At 36.4% G+C, this 19,080-nt stretch overlaps 1 protein-coding gene across 1 annotated transcript in view; it reads right to left on the bottom strand.

Annotated features, from left to right (window-relative positions):
- NRK (Nik related kinase) overlaps positions 1-19,080 on the bottom strand; it is a 142,379-nt gene that overhangs the window by 19,079 nt on the left and 104,220 nt on the right. The window contains exons 15-19 of the mRNA XM_007103212.2: positions 10,656-10,723; positions 8,760-8,854; positions 5,710-5,807; positions 4,285-4,649; positions 2,410-2,746 (exon numbers count right to left, since the gene is read on the bottom strand). Of these exons, the coding sequence (XP_007103274.2) occupies positions 2,410-2,746; positions 4,285-4,649; positions 5,710-5,807; positions 8,760-8,854; positions 10,656-10,723 (963 nt within the window). The remainder of the gene's footprint in view (positions 1-2,409; positions 2,747-4,284; positions 4,650-5,709; positions 5,808-8,759; positions 8,855-10,655; positions 10,724-19,080) is intronic.

Below are 19,080 nucleotides of genomic sequence, written 5' to 3'. Positions count from 1 at the left end.
AATTTACGGACCTAAAATTTGTGGAATTTTTACTATGCATTAGATACCCTGCTAGGCATCTTATTTACATATTGCTGTGAATCCTTGCAACAACCCAAAATGTAAGTAAGATTATCTCCATTTTACTTACAAGGAAACTAAAGCTTAGCGAGGTTATATAATTTATTCAAGGTCATAGAGGTAATTAAGAGGATCAGAGTTTGAAGCCAAAGTCTGTTTGATTCCAAAGCTTACATTCAGCTATGCTATGGTAGATTCAATTCCATTTTGTCAAATGACAAAGCTAATGATGGAAAATCAACTAACACAAATTCAAGAGTGTGAACATGCTTCAGTGAAAATTTAGCCAGATTCCATTAACTTACAGAGAAGAAATTCAAGGATAAAAGTCACAAAATGTGACAGAAATTATGTGGGATGCCATATCCTGTGGAAAAACATACCAACAGTTTTTGGTAAGCCTGTTTGCTGATAAGCATTTCTTTGTTTCTAAACAGTGATTGAGACAGCTGTGCTGCCCTGTCAAAGACTTGTTTTTATGACCTTTCCTGCCACAAAAGTGTTGTATGGCAACATGTCCTTTTAAAATTAAAATAAAAAGAAGATCCATTCACTCTGTAAATGTCAAAAATATTTCTTAAGATAACTGGAGATACCCAGGGGTGCTATGAAAACTGTGCTGGGACATCCTGTTTTAATGTCTTTAATTAAGATAAGTAGGTAGGCAGTTAGGTAGGTAGGTAGGATGGATGGATGGATAGATGGATGGATGGAAAAATATATAGATAGATAGATAGGTAGATAGACAGATAGACATATAGAGAGGCAGACATAGATACTTTCCCACTGATGTTGCTTGCCCATTGGAAACCATCTAGGGAGTTTCCTCCTTCCTTGTTTTCTTTGTTTCATGCCTTCATTGATTTCTTCCATAATTACTGTATGCCTGCCATAGATGAAGCCCTAGGTTGGACACTGGGATTGTGTGAGTAGGTAAAGAAAAGTAATCAAGGATGGATTAAGAATAGTTCCTGCCTTTTAAGAGTTTACAATCTATCGTGACAGAAGAGCAAGTAAACAAATAAATAAACTACAAAGTCATAAGTACTAAAATAAAACGATGGGCAAAATGCTTGCAAGTGCAGATGAAGGGGTGTGTAATTCTGCCTTGGGAAGTCAAAGATGATATATGAGTTGGATCATGAAGGATGACTAGTTCACAAGCAGAGAAGAGGTAAGGGGAAGGCTTATAGACAAAGGAAAGTGCTTGAACATGGGCACTAATTCATGAAAGAGCATGGCATCTTCTAAGCTATTTATGATAGGACAGTAGGCTGGGAAAGTAAATTGACATGATTTTTCCTTTGTTTGGAATCTCATCTCTGTTTTCAGATACCCAATACTCCCCATTTGTCAAGAATTAGTTCAAAAACCACGTGTTCCAGGAAATTTCTGTGATAATTCCTATTTATCTAGCATATGTGAAGCTACTTGAGCATTTTAAAACATATCTATAAAGTCTGTAAATATTTTGTGAATGACAAAATAATTGTCTAAACACAGTACACTACTTCTGTTTTAAATTGTATGTGCTAACACTTCCTCAAAAAGTTAAAATAGAAGATAACAATTCCACTCCTGGGTATAGAGCTCAAAGAATTAAAAAGAGGGACTCCAACAACTGATACTTGTACACCATTGTTCACAGCAGCCAAAGGTGAAAACGACCCAAGTGTCTATCAACATATGAATGGATAAACAAAATGTGATATATTCATACTACAGAATATTATTCAGCCTTAAAAAGGAAGGAAATTCTGATACATGCTACAAAATGGATGAACCTTAAAAATATTATGCTAAGTGAAATAGACAGACACAAAAGGACAAATATATATTGTACGATTCTGCCTATATAAGGTACCTACACAGAAAGTAGAATAGAGGTTATTAGGGACTGGGGGGAGGGATAATGGGGAGTTAATTGTTTGTTTGAGATGATAAAAAATTTCCAGAAATGAATAGTAGTAATGGTTGTAAAACATTGTGAATGTACTTAATTCCACTGAATTGTACACTTAAAAATGGTTAAAACATAAAATTTTATGTTTTGTGTATTTTATCACAATAAAACCTCCCAGGAAAATGTATATGTTAAGAGACACTATCCCAAGCATGTGATCTGAGTAATAAAGGTAAACAAATAAGATATTTTTGTCCCTGGAAGAAAACAGGAACCATCCAAATTAGAAGAAATAAAGATCTATCTACAGCTATAATTAAAAAATCTTTAAGGCTTTGGGATAGAAGTTTAAAATATATTTGTAATGGCTGGAAATATGACATATCACATGAATAAACGCATTCACAAGGAGAAGAGTTCATTCTCCTTTTCAAATGGCGCATTACCTCTGGTTTATGTTCAAATTCCTGGGATGCTGGTCTCTCCAATACTGGATCATCTATCTCTGAGCAATTTTCTTCTCCATTGAGTTCAAGGGCTTCACGCTCTTCATTGGTTCCACTGACTCCCTCATTTCCATTACCCTCTTTGCCTCTTCTTCCACTGCCTGTATTGGCTCTGTGTCCTTCATGGTCTCCAATGGCTGCACTGCCCCCAATGGCTGTTCTGCCTCCGTGGCTTCTACTAGCTCTCTGGCTTCCATTGCTGCTGAAAGTTCCTTCCCCTCCATCACTTCCATCTTTACCATCTTGCTTGTAGCTTCCACCTCTGCCACAGCTTGACCTGATAACAAGATCCAATTAATGATAGAAAACCACCCAACAAAAACATATTTGAAAGTCAACAAATGAAACAAAATTAGTATGCCTTACACATATGTACTATCTCCAGGCATGTTTTTGTTCTATGTGAACACTACTGGTATGATATAGATATGAAAAATGTCCCTATGTCTTGTCAATCTTAAATATTGAATTAACACCATAACCACTGTCAATTCCCTGGCTGCATTTGGATAGCAGATGGAAGAGAACTTGCATCCTTTATTAGGAACATGTGTTAGGTTAGTAGCAATAATATGTTTTATTTTCTTAAACCGTAGACTACTTCATGCATTAGCAACTTCACAGCCACATGAATGATTAAGCCCATATTTTTGGTTCAACCACAACATATTTAAATAATTCTTATAATATATGTAATTTATGTTAATTTAAACACATGCCTTTATTTTCTACCATGTGTATTGTCCGCTTTGCAACAGATTTCCATTGACTGTTCTACTATTATCACCTGGAAGTTCAGTAATATAGATCTCATTAAGATAGTCACTTAATTATTTGCTAAGAACACCAAGCTTAGCAAAATGTCTCAATGATCTTTTGCATAAGGGACAACATAAATATGTACCCATGATAATTCTAAAAGCAAATGAATTTGAGAACGGAATTCCTGGTAGTTTTTTAGTTGGCAAAAAAGAAAAAATGTTGAATGAATTGTAGTCTATTCTGTCATGTATATCCCCAGTAACATTTGAAAATTAAAAAAACAAAATATGGATTTCAATATTATAAAGCAAACAATTCTCCCACTGTTAATTATTTTTCTAAAAATATACTATATTAATGAATCACCTTTGAGAGCAGTTTAAATACAAACCATAAGCACATGTAAATAAGAACACACTGGCTGCTTATAGGGCAGGAAAAAGTAACTATATATATATATAGCATACTGGTGGTATGCCAAAAACACTACTTCACTAAATATTACCACTTTGAGCAGCTACTCTATAAGAAGATAAAATTGAACGAGCAGTGAATTTAGTTACAGCAGTTTTCAGAATCCCAAGGATAATGCTATGTTAGTAAGTTGGAGCTTAAAACTATCAAGGGAGTATCATATTTGCACTTCATTTTTCTCAGCAAATTTAGAGATTTTGTTCACAAACATCAGGGCTTCAACTTACAATTATTAATAGGCACACTACTTAATTTGTCAGCCCATTTCTCACACTCATTGTGTTTTACAGGGGAGAATGATTCAGTAGCATTAATTTTAACAGAAACACCCAGACAATTCCAGTTATAAAGAACCTAATAAATAGTTGAATGCTAATAAAATATAGTATTACAAGAAATGCAAAATTAAGTGTTTTGCATTAAAATAATTTAAAATCTATTGTTGAAAATCAACCATTTACCAACATGCAAGTGCAATTCATTCACCCTCTTGGTAATAAATTTTGAAAGTAAACCAAAGATGCAAATAGTTTTGAAACTATAAAATATGGATAATGCAAGTAATCCAGAAAAACCAACCTTGGCCAACTAGGAGCATCATCACAATTATTGCCTTTGTCATCAACAACCTCATCATTGTCATCATCATCTTGGTCTTCACCAGCATCATTAGCCTGATCAACCTGGTTATCCAACTCATCACAGCCATTGTCATGGTCATAAGTATCTTCATAAGCATCATTAGAATCATCATCATCACCATCAGTATCAGCACCAGCATCATAGAGTTCAACATAATCACCATCCTCTTCAGGTGGCTGAATGATAGGTGCAGGAGTTAACCAATCATTCCGGAAGATTTCAGAGAGTGCATTATAGCCTACCCATTCATTTGTCAAGTAAACGGGGGGTGATATTTTTCCTACTTTAAATCCATCTGGAACCTGTGTGCACAAGAAAGGTTAATGTAGTCTCTAGTAGCCTTTCATTTTCTTCTAGATTGGAAAGCTTCCAGGTTGATAATATTTTAAAATGTATTTTCAATTGAAATGAAGATGTTCACTCACTATATAGAGCCAACATTTTTGTGAGGATGAGCTGCCAAAACCCAAACCTCAGGCTATGATCATTAATGGCCTTTCTGGATCACACAGGGCAAAATTTACTCACTTTGTTTTATATTAGTCCTACTTATCTGCTGAGAACTAGACATTTGGTTTTGGTGCTGGAGAAGAGAACAGATGATTTAACATTCTAGAGAAGACAGTCACTTTTTTCCTTTTGTTTTATCCTTTGATATTGGGATTAGCTCTTAAAATGGATATGTTAATTTCCCAGCTCTAGTTTTATATAACATAGGTTGTATTAAAGTAATGTAAACACTTCAAGAAGTAAATTAATATAAATTCACCTTTAAGTACGGTATGTGTCCTATAAGTAACCTCTGAGCAATCTGAAAGGGGTGTATGTGTAGTAGGGTAGAGGTAATTACAAAAGTAGAACAGAATGATCTGAAAGCACACTGCAAAAATAATTAGAAGGCCTTTTTATTTATGAAATTAGAAGGCATTTTATTTTTCACTAAATGTTTTATCTTTATGAATTGCCTCATCATCCACGAAATGATACTAGACAAAAACTGAGCATCTAAACCTTACTCCTTAATTTGAGATTAGCTTCTACAAATAGCTTTTTATCACTCCTCTCCTGAATATGTTCTGACACAAGAATGTGAAAGTAAAATATTTTATGATCGATTAAATGTTTTTATATTTTACATTACAAAACATTTTACATTAAATGTTTTACATTGATTAAATTTAATTTCTAGATTTCATATTCTGCATACTGACATACCAATACAAATATATATTTGAAAGATTAATTTAAAAACTGAACACTTTAGCCTTTCCCTCGAGTGAAGATGAAAATATGTAAGTTAAAAGAAATTGAAAATTAAAAAGAACAGATATAAATGCATTAAGAGTTAAGATGGAAACCTACATGGATGTCAACCAGCAACTTCTGATCAATAGTAGAATAAGGTGGTGATGACTGGGACCTCCTTCTGGTCACAGGGCTCTCTTCCTCAGAAGAAGATTCTGTGGAATGCCAAAAAGACATTAGTAACAGTTGTGATCACAGCCATTGACTTCATTTTTATAGTGTACCAGTTCAATCCCTTGGTACTTTTCTTGTAGCCTCTTTCCATTCTGGAGATATCACTTGATAAATTCTTATGCGGCTAAGATCCTATGGTCTGTTTTCACAGGCAATGATAGGCTCAAGGTTTGTTCTGTTAGACCTGCATGGCTTTTTTGTTTTCGGTATTAAGTGTACACTTGCTAGGTATTTCTCTCTATCTGTGTAACAAGGTACATAGTAAGACTGGTATACAGATAGTCCCATGAAAAACAGAGAATGTATCAAGAATAGGAAGGGCTGGGTGGTATTTCTGGCCTCCCATACTAACCAGTAGAAAAATAGCCCAACAGTATATTAGAAGATGATAGATTAGACAAAACTTTCAAGAGGAGAGTTGACTCTTGAATCTTAATCCCCCAATTTCTACTCAATGATATATCTTCAAGTATTTCAATACAGTTGAGAAGTGAACAACTGAAAAGTGGCAAATCTTAGCCCTTTTTATAAAGCCAGGAACCCTTCTATAGAAGCTCTCTGCAATAGAACTTTCTGCAGTAATAGTAATGTTCTGTATCTGCATTGTCCAATACAGTAGCCACTATCCACACATGGCTATTGAGCATTTGAAATATGGCCAGTGTGTCTGAGAGGTTGAATTTAAAATTTAACTTCATTTTCATTTTTTTTTTTTTGTGGTATGCGGGCCTCCCTCTGCTGCGGCCCCTCCCGTTGCGGAGCACAGGCTCCGGACGCGCAGGCCCAGCGGCCACGGCTCACGGGCCCAGCCGCTCCGCGGCAATGCGGGATCCTCCCAGACCGGGGCGCGAACCCGGTTCCCCTGCATCGGCAGGCGGACGCGCAACCACTGCGCCACCAGGGAAGCCCTAGTTTTAATTTTAATAGGCACACTTTGCTAGTTGTAGCACAATGCACAGCTCATTTCTATAGTGTAAATACTTCCATTTAAAGTGCAAATTTGTCTGGATTAGAAGTCTGGATTTTTGATATTAAGATTTATGGTATAGTAAATAACATCTGTGGTTAAAATAGAGTGAGAATATTTAGGCTCAAAGATCAGTAGATCTGGGTGAGTGTACTTAGAAAAAAAGCTTCACTAGGGGCTTCCCTGGTGGCGCAGTGGTTGCGCGTCCGCCTGCCGATGCAGGTGGAACCGGGTTCGCGCCCTGGTCTGGGAGGATCCCACATGCCGTGGAGCGGCTGGGCCCGTGAGCCATGGCCGCTGAGCCTGCGCGTCCGGAGCCTGTGCTCCGCAACGGGAGAGGCCACAACAGGGGGAGGCCCGCATACCACAAAAAAAAAAAAAAAAAAAAGCTTCACTAAGGGGACTCTCAAGTCCCTTTTTATTGTTTTTGTGTGCTTGGAATTTGAAGATAAATAGTACTATCCCTCTTTTATTTGCAGCCTTGATATATAGCCAAAGTATTGACACTAGAACTCCAAAAAGCATGTATTTGAAAACATTTCTATCTTTTGAGAATATTGTACTGAACACATCTTACAATTTGTGTTCACATCTTCTGACACTGTTGTACTTTTGCAATTTATTATCTTTCCGTAGGAAACTATTTTCTCTCAGGTCTTTTGGTGTGTCATTAGGTTAAGTAAGAAGTTTGCGTGAATGTCTGAGGTTTTGAGGCAAATTTGTAGTAGGTGTTCTGATTTCCTGCATCATGAAGTACGCAGTCTCATGGGAACTTCAAATCATCTATGTAGCACACACAATAAAATAATATAATTTTAGAGCTAAAAAGAACTTTAGCTATTATCTACACAGATACTCTCCCTTTCTCCCTCCCACCACTGTTCATAAATGCTTTGGGGCCTGGTCCAGAGTTTCCTTATTTCAAAATATACAATATGAATAAACCTTAAAGTTTTAGTTGTTTCTTCAGTATTAGCAAAATTAACCCTAGTCAAACCAGAAAGATTCTGGGGAAAAAAGTCCTAAAGTTTCTCTTCATACAGGCTTATCTTATTTCTCACAAGATAATATTTCTGCACAAGGGGACACTACCATTTAAAAGAATTATGCCATTATCTGAGTCTCCTAAGAAGAAGAATGGGGTTTTAAAATTCAGGTCTTCGACTATCTGATTTTCATACAGTGTACCTATATATCCATTTAATTATTGACATTTTAATAAAATCTATATGCTATATTTTACAGATGACTTGGGGACTCAGTCAGGCATTTTTCCCTTACTTAACTTATTTGAATTGCTTAAAAGTAGATAGTGACAGATTTTATGACCCAAGGCATAACTTTTCACTTTGTTTATCTGATATTTCACAAATCTATAATTCATTTAAACTCTCTCAAAAGTACATCATAAAATATAATACTTATTTGAAATTCATATCACAGTTTGTAAAGTTATTTTCTATGATTTTATTGATTAATTTTTCATCTTGAGTAACTACATTAATTTTTAACATTTAAGAGATACTGTATATATCTTACTTTGGGGAGGTGAAATAACAAACTGATAAATAAAACACATGCCCACAACTACTCCATTTAATATTTCAATATTCTAAAGATTGCCTATAAATTTTAGCCTGTTGTAGAAGGCTCTCTCAAATTCCTTTCCCATATTTTTCACACATGGTATAGAAACTAAAGCTGAACCCCCCCTCCCGCCTCCCTAGACACATTCTTAACTACTGCCCAACTGAAAGAAGAAACTTCAGAAAAATTACTTTCCATTTCTCAAAGGTCATCACTGATCACCTAATTGCCAAATCCAATGGCCTCCTGGTCTTAATCCTACTTGGCCTCCCTGACACTATTGATTCATTCCTTCTTGAAATTCTTTCTTAACTTTTGCAAAATAAACTATTAAACATTAACTCCGTTTTGACTGTTTAAACTTTGTGCTTTGAATCACCTGATGCTGCTGGGCAATTCTGAGGATTTTGCGAACTTCTTTGTCTGATGTCAATGGGCTTCTGAGCTTGTTCCGAAAGAGACCGCTGAGGAGCACTAATGAAAAGACAGAAAAGCATGTGCCACGTCCTAACATTCATAAAGGGAATGTACAACTCCACATCAAGACCAACAAAAGTTTTAAGTATATGGGTATATATCAAACTAAAAAGAAGTAGAGCTTAAGTAATATTTTCCAATTTCCCCAAATCCGCTATTTTATCTAGAAGAGATAAACAATTTCCAAAATATAAAAAATTGTCTCTATACAAGTATGTTTCCTTCACATATCATATTTATTTCTAAAAATTCCTATGAAATTTCTTTAAGCTAATATTCAGACATTATTGCTACCTGGGTAAAACAGCGAGAAACATAAATTTATAGTGTATGTGAGTATTTTAGCATGATCAAAACGAAGTTATTTTTATATAAAATTCCACTATTAAATATTCCACTATTATAATTCTGATTTCAAATGCTTGGAATTTGTGTTTTTTAATGTCCTGTTCCTAATTTAGATATATGGATAAATAGATAGGATGCTTTAGTTTTCACTATTCAAATTCAGGGAATATTTAGAAAGTTTCTTTGGACCAGTGCTGCTAAATTTTATAGCTGCTTTGGAATTTCTATATAGGAAGGACTTTGGTTATTGATTTAGGCCTAGAACAGACAAGAGTCTTTTCTATGACCCCAAATTTCAGGAAAGACTCAAGTTTCAGTTAAATTCATAAATATAACCATATTTAAAGTAAATATGTTTGCAATTCATAAATTCAAAACCCATTTTTGTAATAAGAACAACCAATTCCAGTTTAATAGAAATATTGATTTTTATATACCCCATGCTTAAGTTATATTGATTTTATATCATACCCCATGATACCAAAACACATACACAAAACTAAACTGATTTCTCCCCCTTTGTTGTCAGAAGGATCATGACAACTCATTCACTGAACTCATAGTAAGAGAAAGTTCCCAATCTTGCTTTAAAATTTTTCAAGATTTCTGCACACCAGTTAAATCTAAGGACACAAATACATGGGGGTTTTAAAGAATAATAAGATAAGAATATACATACTAAATACTATCAGCTCTATGCCATCTGACCATACTGTCCAGAATCTTGAATACAGTAAGTACTCAATAAGTATTTACTGAATGACTGAGTGAATGAATATAGGTTAAGTTCTCTCCACTATGAGTTGGATTTGGAAGGGGTATGATTTTCAAGGAACATCTAAATTAAAATTTAGCATTCAAATATAATACATTGCATACATCTAAAAGATGAAACATGATCTTTTAAAATTACTGAAGATTATCAATATTACAGAGTTAAAAATTACAGTGACTGGTATAAAATATTGCTATAATATTGAGTTTTAGATTTGATTTTCCCTATAGGTTATTTTAGGTTTGCCCATTCTGTGGCATTAGCTTCTGAGGTTAGCGATTGTGTGTGTGTTTTACCATGTAGTACATCACAAATATCATGCAATTGAAGTGTACATGATACACATGAAATTTCACATCTTTTTATTGTAAATTACTAATTGAACGCTGTCCAAGAATTCACTGTTGTTTCTGTTATTAAATTGTGAATGTTACCAGCTAATCATCAAACTAAATAACACTGAGATTGCAGTATGTCCAAAGGTGAAAGATCTAGTTAATGGATTGTTGCAGTTTTAAGGTTTTAAATATAGGCCGGTGATATCATTGATGACTATGTTGTCATTAATATTTTAGTTTTGAATTCACACAGAACTTAGTATCAAATAAATAAGCTTTAATTTCCCATATGACAGTAAATCAGAGTAATCTGAGTATAGAAATAAGAGACATATACCTTGAAGAGAACTTGACACGATGTACACGATCCTGGTTGTAAGGCATAGAAATAGATCTCTCTTGGACCTTAAAGATACAGTGCAATACTTTGGTAGAATTCTGAATCATACATTTTTTGAGTTATTAATTCATGGGAAAATGTCATTCTTCACAAAGAGATATTTTCTTAAAAATCCAGCTTACAAAATCTGAATTTCATAAATAGATTGTATTTCATTATTACTTATAGTATAACATTAGAACTACTTAACGATAATTTTTGAATATATCCTTGAATTTTAGTATAACAACAGATTCTGGAGATCATATAATCAAACACCCTCATTTATTATTGAGGAATCTGTATCCCAGAGATGGAAAATGACTTTTCTAAGAACTTTACATCAAGTCAAAGGATATCTTTAATCAGACTGTAGGTCTCCCACCTGCTAATTTAATGTTCTTTCTATGTTTTCATATTACTTTTTATACCAAGTTCAAACTTCTCATTCACTCACCCTTTCAAGCTAATACTAGATTTTCAAAAGTTGTAACACACATACACATCACTAAAAACCTCTCAAGAGTCTAAAGTGTTCCTTCTTTATTTTTTAAAAAAAATTATTGGAGTATAGTTGCAATATTGTGTTAGTTTATACTGTACAGTAAAGTGAATCAGCTACATGTATACATATATCCCCTATTTTTTGAATTACCTTCTCATTTAGGTCACCACAGGGCACTGAGTAGAGTTCCCTGTGCTATACAGTAGGTTCTCATTAGCTATTTTATACATAGTATCAATAGTGTATATATGTCAATCCCTATCTCCCAATTCATCCCACCCCCCCTTTCGCCCTTGGTATCTATATATTTGTTCTCTATGTCTGTGTCTCTATTTCTGCTTTGTAAATAAGATCGTCTGTACCATTTTTTTTAGATTCCACATATGTGTGTTAATATACGATATTTGTTTTTCTCTTTCTGACTTACTTCACTCTGTATGACAGATTCTAGGTCCATCCAAGTCTGAACAAATGACCCAATTTCGCTCCTTTTTATGACTGAGTAATATTCTGTTGTATATATGTACCACATCTTCTTTATCCATTCCTCTGTTGATGGACATTTAGGTTGCTTCCATGTCCTGGCTATTGTAAATAGTGCTGCAATGAACAATGGGGTGCATGTGTCTTTTTGAATTACGGTTTTTTTCTGGGTATATGCCCAGTAGTGGGATTGCTGGGTCATATGGTAATTCTATATTTAGTTTTTTAAGGAATCTCCATACTGTTCTCCATAGTGGCTGCATCAATTTACATTCCCACCAACAATGCATGAAGGTTCCCTTTTCTCCACACCCTCTCCAGCATTTATTGTTTATAGATTTTTTGATGATGGACATTCTGACAGGTGTCAGGTGGTACCTCATTGTAGTTTTGATTTGCATTTCTCTAATAATTAGTGATGTTGAGAATCTTTTCGTGTGTTCATCGGCCAGCTGTACGTCTTCTTTGGAGAAACGTCTATTTAGGTCTCCTGTCCATTTTTGGATTGGGTTGTTTGTTTTTATTGATACTGAGTTCCATGAACTGTTTGTATATTTTGGAGATTAATCCTTTGTTAGTTGCTTCATTCGGAAATATTTTCTCTCATTCTGTGGGCTGTCTTTTCATCTTGTTTATGGTTTCCTTTGTTGTGCAAAAGCTTTTAAGTTTAACTATGTCCCATTTGTTTATCTTTGTTTTTATTCTTATTACTCTGGGAGGTGGGTCAAAAAAGATCTTGCTAAGATTTAGGTCAAAGAGTGTTCTGCCTATGTTTTCCTCCAAGAGTTTTATAGTGTCTGGCCTTACTCATCTTTAAGAAAGTATTTTTTTTTTCACTTTACAACTTGACTGTAATGTCATAATCAGAGTTCCAAATACTTTTCAATTCTAAATAAATTAATTTTTATTTTATTAACTATTCATTCATCTAATACAGCAGAAGACTCAAGAAAGAGCACATATAATGAGCCAGCTTCCATCAGCAGTGCAGATTTACCTTCTGCCAACATTAATATATAGGGCCATGGAGTGTTGCCTTGCCTAATTTAATTTTATATCTCTAGGTTTCTACTCAAAATAGCTTTTAGCTACCCCCCAAAGTAGATCATTCTGACATTCAACAAGGCAGTCATATTAGATTCTTTAGAAAGGAAAATTCAACATGTTACAATAAAAAATAAATTTAGCATTTTCATGCTGATAAAATCACGCTATATTTTCTAGAAACTATAATAACCTTACTACACTTTTTTTTTCTCTTATGTAGTAACTTATCAAGGTTGCCTTTATACTCCAACAGACAGATACATAAGAAGTGAAAAATGTCAATCGTTCACATGTTTTGTTAAAGAATGTTTCGAAATACAACCAGATGTTTGGCAGTATGCAGGATAAGCATCTGACTGACTTTTTCCATTTTTGATTCAGATAACTGGAATCATATTGACCCAGTCTAGGCCTCCTGGTTCATGAAGCTGATCTCAGAAAGTTTATTGAAACTAGTTTACCAGAGGCCAAAATTACTCAGAAGAAATAAAGGCCAAAAATAAGAAAGGCTAATGCCTAATATGAATTGACTGTATTTGTTCTGAAAAATGGGGAGAAGAAAATGATTAGTAAGAATAGCATATGTTATGGCAAATGATGTACTCCAAATCAACCAGACACAGCTCATTATATTTTGGGCTCAACGTATCATGCTTATAGTAAAAATGCTTATCTGGGAGTAAGAGTAAAGTCATCATTTAATAAGGCAGAGAGGGGGACACATTGCCTCTTGTAATTAAATAATACAATCCAGCATATGTCCTTCTGCCAGTAATTAGTATTTATAAAGCAGTACTCTGTTATTCATTTCAGAGGACTGTTAGTATCAGAAAGAACATATTTAAAAAGGATGGACCCAGCAATCCCTCTACTGGGCATATACCCAGAGAAAACCATAATTCCAAAAGACACATGCGGATAGCTTCAGGACAGCAGAGGAGTAAGATGTGGAGATCACCTTCCTCCCCACAAGTACATCAAAAATACATCTACTTGAGGAACAGCTCCTACAGAACACCTACTGAACGCTGGCAGAAGACCTCAGACTTCTCAAAAGGCAAGAAACTCCCCACATACCTGGGTAGGGCAAAAGAAAAAAGAAAAAACAGAGACGAAAGAATAGGGATGGGACCTGCACATCTGGGAGGGAGCTGTGAAGGAGGAATAGTTTCCACACACTAGGAAAACCCTTCAAGGGCGGAGACAGTGGGTCGGGGTGGGGGAAGCTATGGAGCCACGGAGGAGAGCGCAGCAACAGGGGTGCTGAGGGCAAAGCGGAGAGATTCCTGCACAGAGGATCACTGCCCACCAGCACTCACCAGCCTTAAAGCCTTGTCTGCTCACCTGCTGGGGCGGGTGGGAGCTGGAGGCTGAGGCTTGGGCTTCGGAAGTCAGAACCCAGGGAGAGGACTGGGGTTGGCTGCATGAACACAGCCTGAAGGGGGCTAGTGCACCACAGCTAGCCGGGAGGGTGTCCAGGAAAAAGTCTGGAACTGCCTAAGAGGCAAAAGACCATTGTTTTGGGGTGCACGAGGAGGGAGATTCAGAGTACCACCTAAACAAGCTCCAGAGATGGGCGCGAGCCATGGCTACAAGCACAGAACCAAGAGATGGGCATGAAATGCTAAGGCTGCCACTGCAACCACCAAGACAACTGTGTGCAAGCTCAGGTCACTATCCACACCTCCCCTCCTGCGAGCCTGTACAGCCTGCTACTGCCAGGGTCCCGTGATCCAGGGAAAACTTCCCTGGGAGAACACATGGCGCACCTCAGGCTGTTGTGAAGTCATGTGGGCCTCCACTGCTGCAGGCTCACCCCGCATTCCATACCCTTCCCTCCCCCTGGTCTGAGTGAGCCAGAGTCCCCAAATCAGCAGCTACTTTAACCCTGTCCTGTCGCGGCGGGGAACAGATTCCCTCAGGCGACCCACACACAGAGGCAGGGCCAAATCCAAAGCTGTGAGAACAAAGAAGAGAAAGGTAAATCTCTCCATGCAGGCTCAGGAGCAGTGGATTAAATCTCTACAATCAAATTAATGTACCCTGCATCTGTGGAATACCTGAATAGACAACGAATCATCCCAAAATTGAGGTGGTGACTTTGGGAGCAACTACAGACTTGGGGTTTGTTTTCTGCATCTAATTTGTTTCTGGTTTTATGTTTATCTTAGTTTAGTATTTAGAGCTTATTATCATTGGTAGATTTGTTTATTGATTTGGTTGCTCTCTCCCTTTATATATATATATATATATATATATATATATAATATTTTCCTTTTTCTCCCTTTGTGAGTGTGTATGTATATGCTTCTTTGTGTGATTTTGTCTGTATAGCTTTGCTTTTACCATTTGCCCTAGGGTTCTTTCTGTTGGTTTTTGGGATTTTTTTTAGTATACTTTTTAGCACTTGTTATAATTGGTGGATTTGTTTCTTGGTTTGGTTGCTCTCTTCTTTCTTTCTTTTTTTATTACTTTTTAATTTTTAATAATATATATTTTATTTTTTATTTTAATAACATAATTTTATTTTTCTTTCTTTTTTTTCATCCCTTTCTTCAGAGCCATGTGGCTGACAGGGTCTAGGTGCTCCGGCCAGGTTTCAGGCCTAAGCCTCTGAGGTGGGAGAGCTGAGTTCAGGACACTGGACCAACAGACACCTCCCAGAGCCACGTAATATCAAATGGCGAGAGCTCTCTCAGAGATATCCATCTCAAAGTGAGGACCCAGCTCCACTCAATGGCCAGCAAGCTACAGTGCTGGACACCCTAGGCCAAACAACTAGCAACACAGGAGCACAACACACCCATTAGCAGACAGGCTGCCTAAAATCACAATAAGTTCACAGATGTCCCAAAACACACTACCAGATACGGTCCTGCCCACCAGAAAGACCAGATCTAGCCTCATCCACAAGAACACAGGCACCAGTCCCCTCCACCAGAAAGCTTACACAACCCACTGAACCAACCTCACCCACTGGGGGCAGACACCAAAAACAACGGGAACTATGAACCTCTAGCCTGTGAAAAGGAGACCCCAAACACAGTAAGTTAGCGAAATAAGAAGACAGAGAAATACACAGCAGATGAAGGAGCAAGATAAAAACCCTCCAGACCAAACAAACGAAGAGGAAACAGGCAGTCAACCTGAAAAAGAATTCAGAATAATGATAGTAAAGATGATCCAAAATCTTGGAAATAGAATATATAAGAAACGTTTAAGAAGGCCCTAGAAGAACTAAAGAGCAAACAAACAGTGATGAACAACACAATAAATGAAATTAAAAATTCTCTAGAAGGAATCAATAGCAGAGAAACTGAGGCAGAAGAACGGATAAGTGACCTGGAAGATAAAATAGTGGAAATAACTACTGCAGAGCAGGATAAAGAAAAAAGAATGAGGAGACTGGAGGACAGTCTCAGAGACCTCTGGGACAACATTAAACAAAGGAAATAGTCAATCAAATCCACAAGCACAGAGAGTCCCATACAGGATAATCCAAGGTGAAACACGTCAAGACACATATTAATCAAACTATCAAAAATTAAATACAAAGAAAAGATATTAAAAGCAGCAAGGGAAAAGCAACAAATAACATACAAGGGAATCCCCATATGGTTAACATCTGATCTATTAGCAGAAACTCTACAAGCCCAAAGGGAGGGGCAGGACATATTTAAAGTGATGAAAGGGAAAAACCTACAACCAAGATTACTCTACCCAGCAAGGATCTCATTCAGATTCAATAGGAAATTAAAACCTTTACAGACAAGCAAAAGTTAAGAGAATTCAGCACCACAAAACCAGCTTTACAACAAATGCTAAAGGAACTTCTCTAGGCAAGAAACACAAGAGAAGGAAAACACCTACAATAACAAACCGAAAACAAGAAAATGGTAACAGGAACACACATATAGATAACTACCTTAAAGGTAAATGGATTAAATGCTACAACAAAAGACACAGACTGGTTGAATGGATACAAAAACAAGACCTGTACATATGCTTTCTACAAGAGACCCACGTCAGACCTAGGGACACATACAGACTGAAAGTGAGGGGATGGAAAAAGATATTCCATGCAAATGGAAATCAAAAGGAAGCTGGAGTAGCAATTCTCATATCAGATGAAATAGACTTTAAGATAAAGACTATTACAAGAGCAGGGGAAATCGACAGTAACACAATCAGTAGGGGACTTTAACTCCCCACTTTCACCAATGGACAGATCATCCAAAACGAAAATGAAAAAGGAAACACAAGCTTTAAATGATACATTAAACAAGATGGACTTAATTGATATTTATAGGATATTCCATCCAAAAACAACAGAATACACTTTCTTCTCAAGTGCTCATGGAAGATTCTCCAGGATAGATCATATCTTAGTTCACAAATGAAGCCTTGGTAAATTTAAGAAAATTGAAATCTTATCAAGTATCTTCTCCATCAACAACACTATGAGACTAGATATCCATTACAGGATAAAACCTGTGAAACATACAACACATGGAGGCTAAACAATACACTACTAAATAACCAAGAGATCACTGAAGATATCAAAGAGGAAATCAAAAAATACCTAGAAACAAATAACAATGAAAACAAAATGACCCCAATCCTATGGGATGCAGCAAAAGCAGTTCTAAGAGGGAAGTTGATAGCAATACAATCCTACCTCAAGAAAGAAGAAACATCTCAAATAAACAACCTAATCTTACACCTAAAGCAATGAGAGAAAGAAGAACAAAAACAACCCAAAGTTAGCAGAAAGAAAGAAATCATAAAGATCAGATCAGAAATAAATGAAAAATAAATGAAGGAAACGGTAGCTGAGATCAGTAAAAGGAAAAGCTGGTACTTCGAGAAGATAAACAAAATTGATAAATCACTAGCCATACTCATAAAGAAAAACGGGAGAAGTCTCAAATCAATAGAATTAGCAATGAAGAAGGAGAAGTAACAACTGACACTGCAAAAATACAAAGGATCATGAGAGATTACTACAAGCAACTGTATGCCAATAAAATGGACAACCTGGAAGAAATGGACAAATTCTTAGAAAAGCACAACCTCCCGAGCCTGAGCCAGGAAGAAATAGAAAATATAAACAGACCAATCACAAGCACTGAAATGGAAACTGCGATTAAAAATCTTCCAACAGGGTTTCCCTGGTGGCGCAGTGGTTGAGAATCCAACTGCCGATGCACGGGACACGGGTTCATGCCCCGGTCTGGGAGGATCCCACATGCCGCGGAGCAGCTGGGCCCATGAGCCATGGCCGCTGAGCCTGTGTGTCTGGAGCCTGTGCTCCACAATGGGAGAGGCCACAGCAGTGAGAAGCCCGCATACCACAAAAATCAATCAATCAATCAATCAATCAATCAATCAATCTTCCAACAAACAAAAGCACAGGACCAGATGGCTTCACAGGCGAATTCTATCAAACATTTCGAGAAGAGCTAACACCTATCCTTCTCAAACTCTTTCAAAACATAGCAGAGTGAGGAACACTCCCAAACTCATTCTATGAGGCCACCATCACCCTGATACCAAAACCAGACAAAGATGTCACAAAAAAGATAACTATAGACCAATATCACTGATGAACATAGATGCAAAAATCGCCAACAATATACTAGCAAACAGAATCCAACAGCACATTAAAAGACTCATACACCATGATCAAGTGAAGCTTATCCCAGGAAAGCAAGGATTCTTCAGTATATGCAAGTCAATCAATGTGATAAACCATATTAAGAAATTGAAGGAGAAAAATCATATGATCATGTCAGTAGATGCAGAAAAAGCTTTCAAAAAATTTCAACACCCATTTATGATAAAAAACTCTCCAGAAAGTAGGCATAGAAGGAACCTACCTCAACATAATAAAGGCCATATATGACAAACCCACAGCCAACATCATTCTCAAAGGTGAAAAACTGAAACCATTTCCACTAAGATCAGGAACAAGACAAGGTTGCCCACTCTCACCACTATTATTCAACATAGTTTTGGAAGTTTTAGCCACAGCAATCAGAGAAGAAAAAGAAATAAAAGGAAAACAAATTGGAAAAGAAGTAAAACTGCCACTGCTTGCAGATGACATGATACTATACATAGAGAATCCCAAAGATGCTACCAGAAAACTACTAGAGCTAATCAGTGAATTTGGTGAAGTAGCAGGATATAAAATTAATGCACAGAAATCACTTGCAATCCTATACACTAATGATGAAAAAATCTGAAAGAGAAATTAAGGAAACACTCTCATTTACCTTTGCAACAAAAAGAATAAAATACCTAGGAATTAACCTACTTAAGGACACAAAAGACCTGTATGCAGAA

Source organism: Physeter macrocephalus, chromosome 21, assembly GCF_002837175.3.
Source record: "Physeter macrocephalus isolate SW-GA chromosome 21, ASM283717v5, whole genome shotgun sequence".
NCBI classification, from domain to species: Eukaryota; Metazoa; Chordata; class Mammalia; order Artiodactyla; family Physeteridae; genus Physeter; species Physeter macrocephalus.
This window is presented reverse-complemented; position numbering and strand designations above follow the sequence as displayed.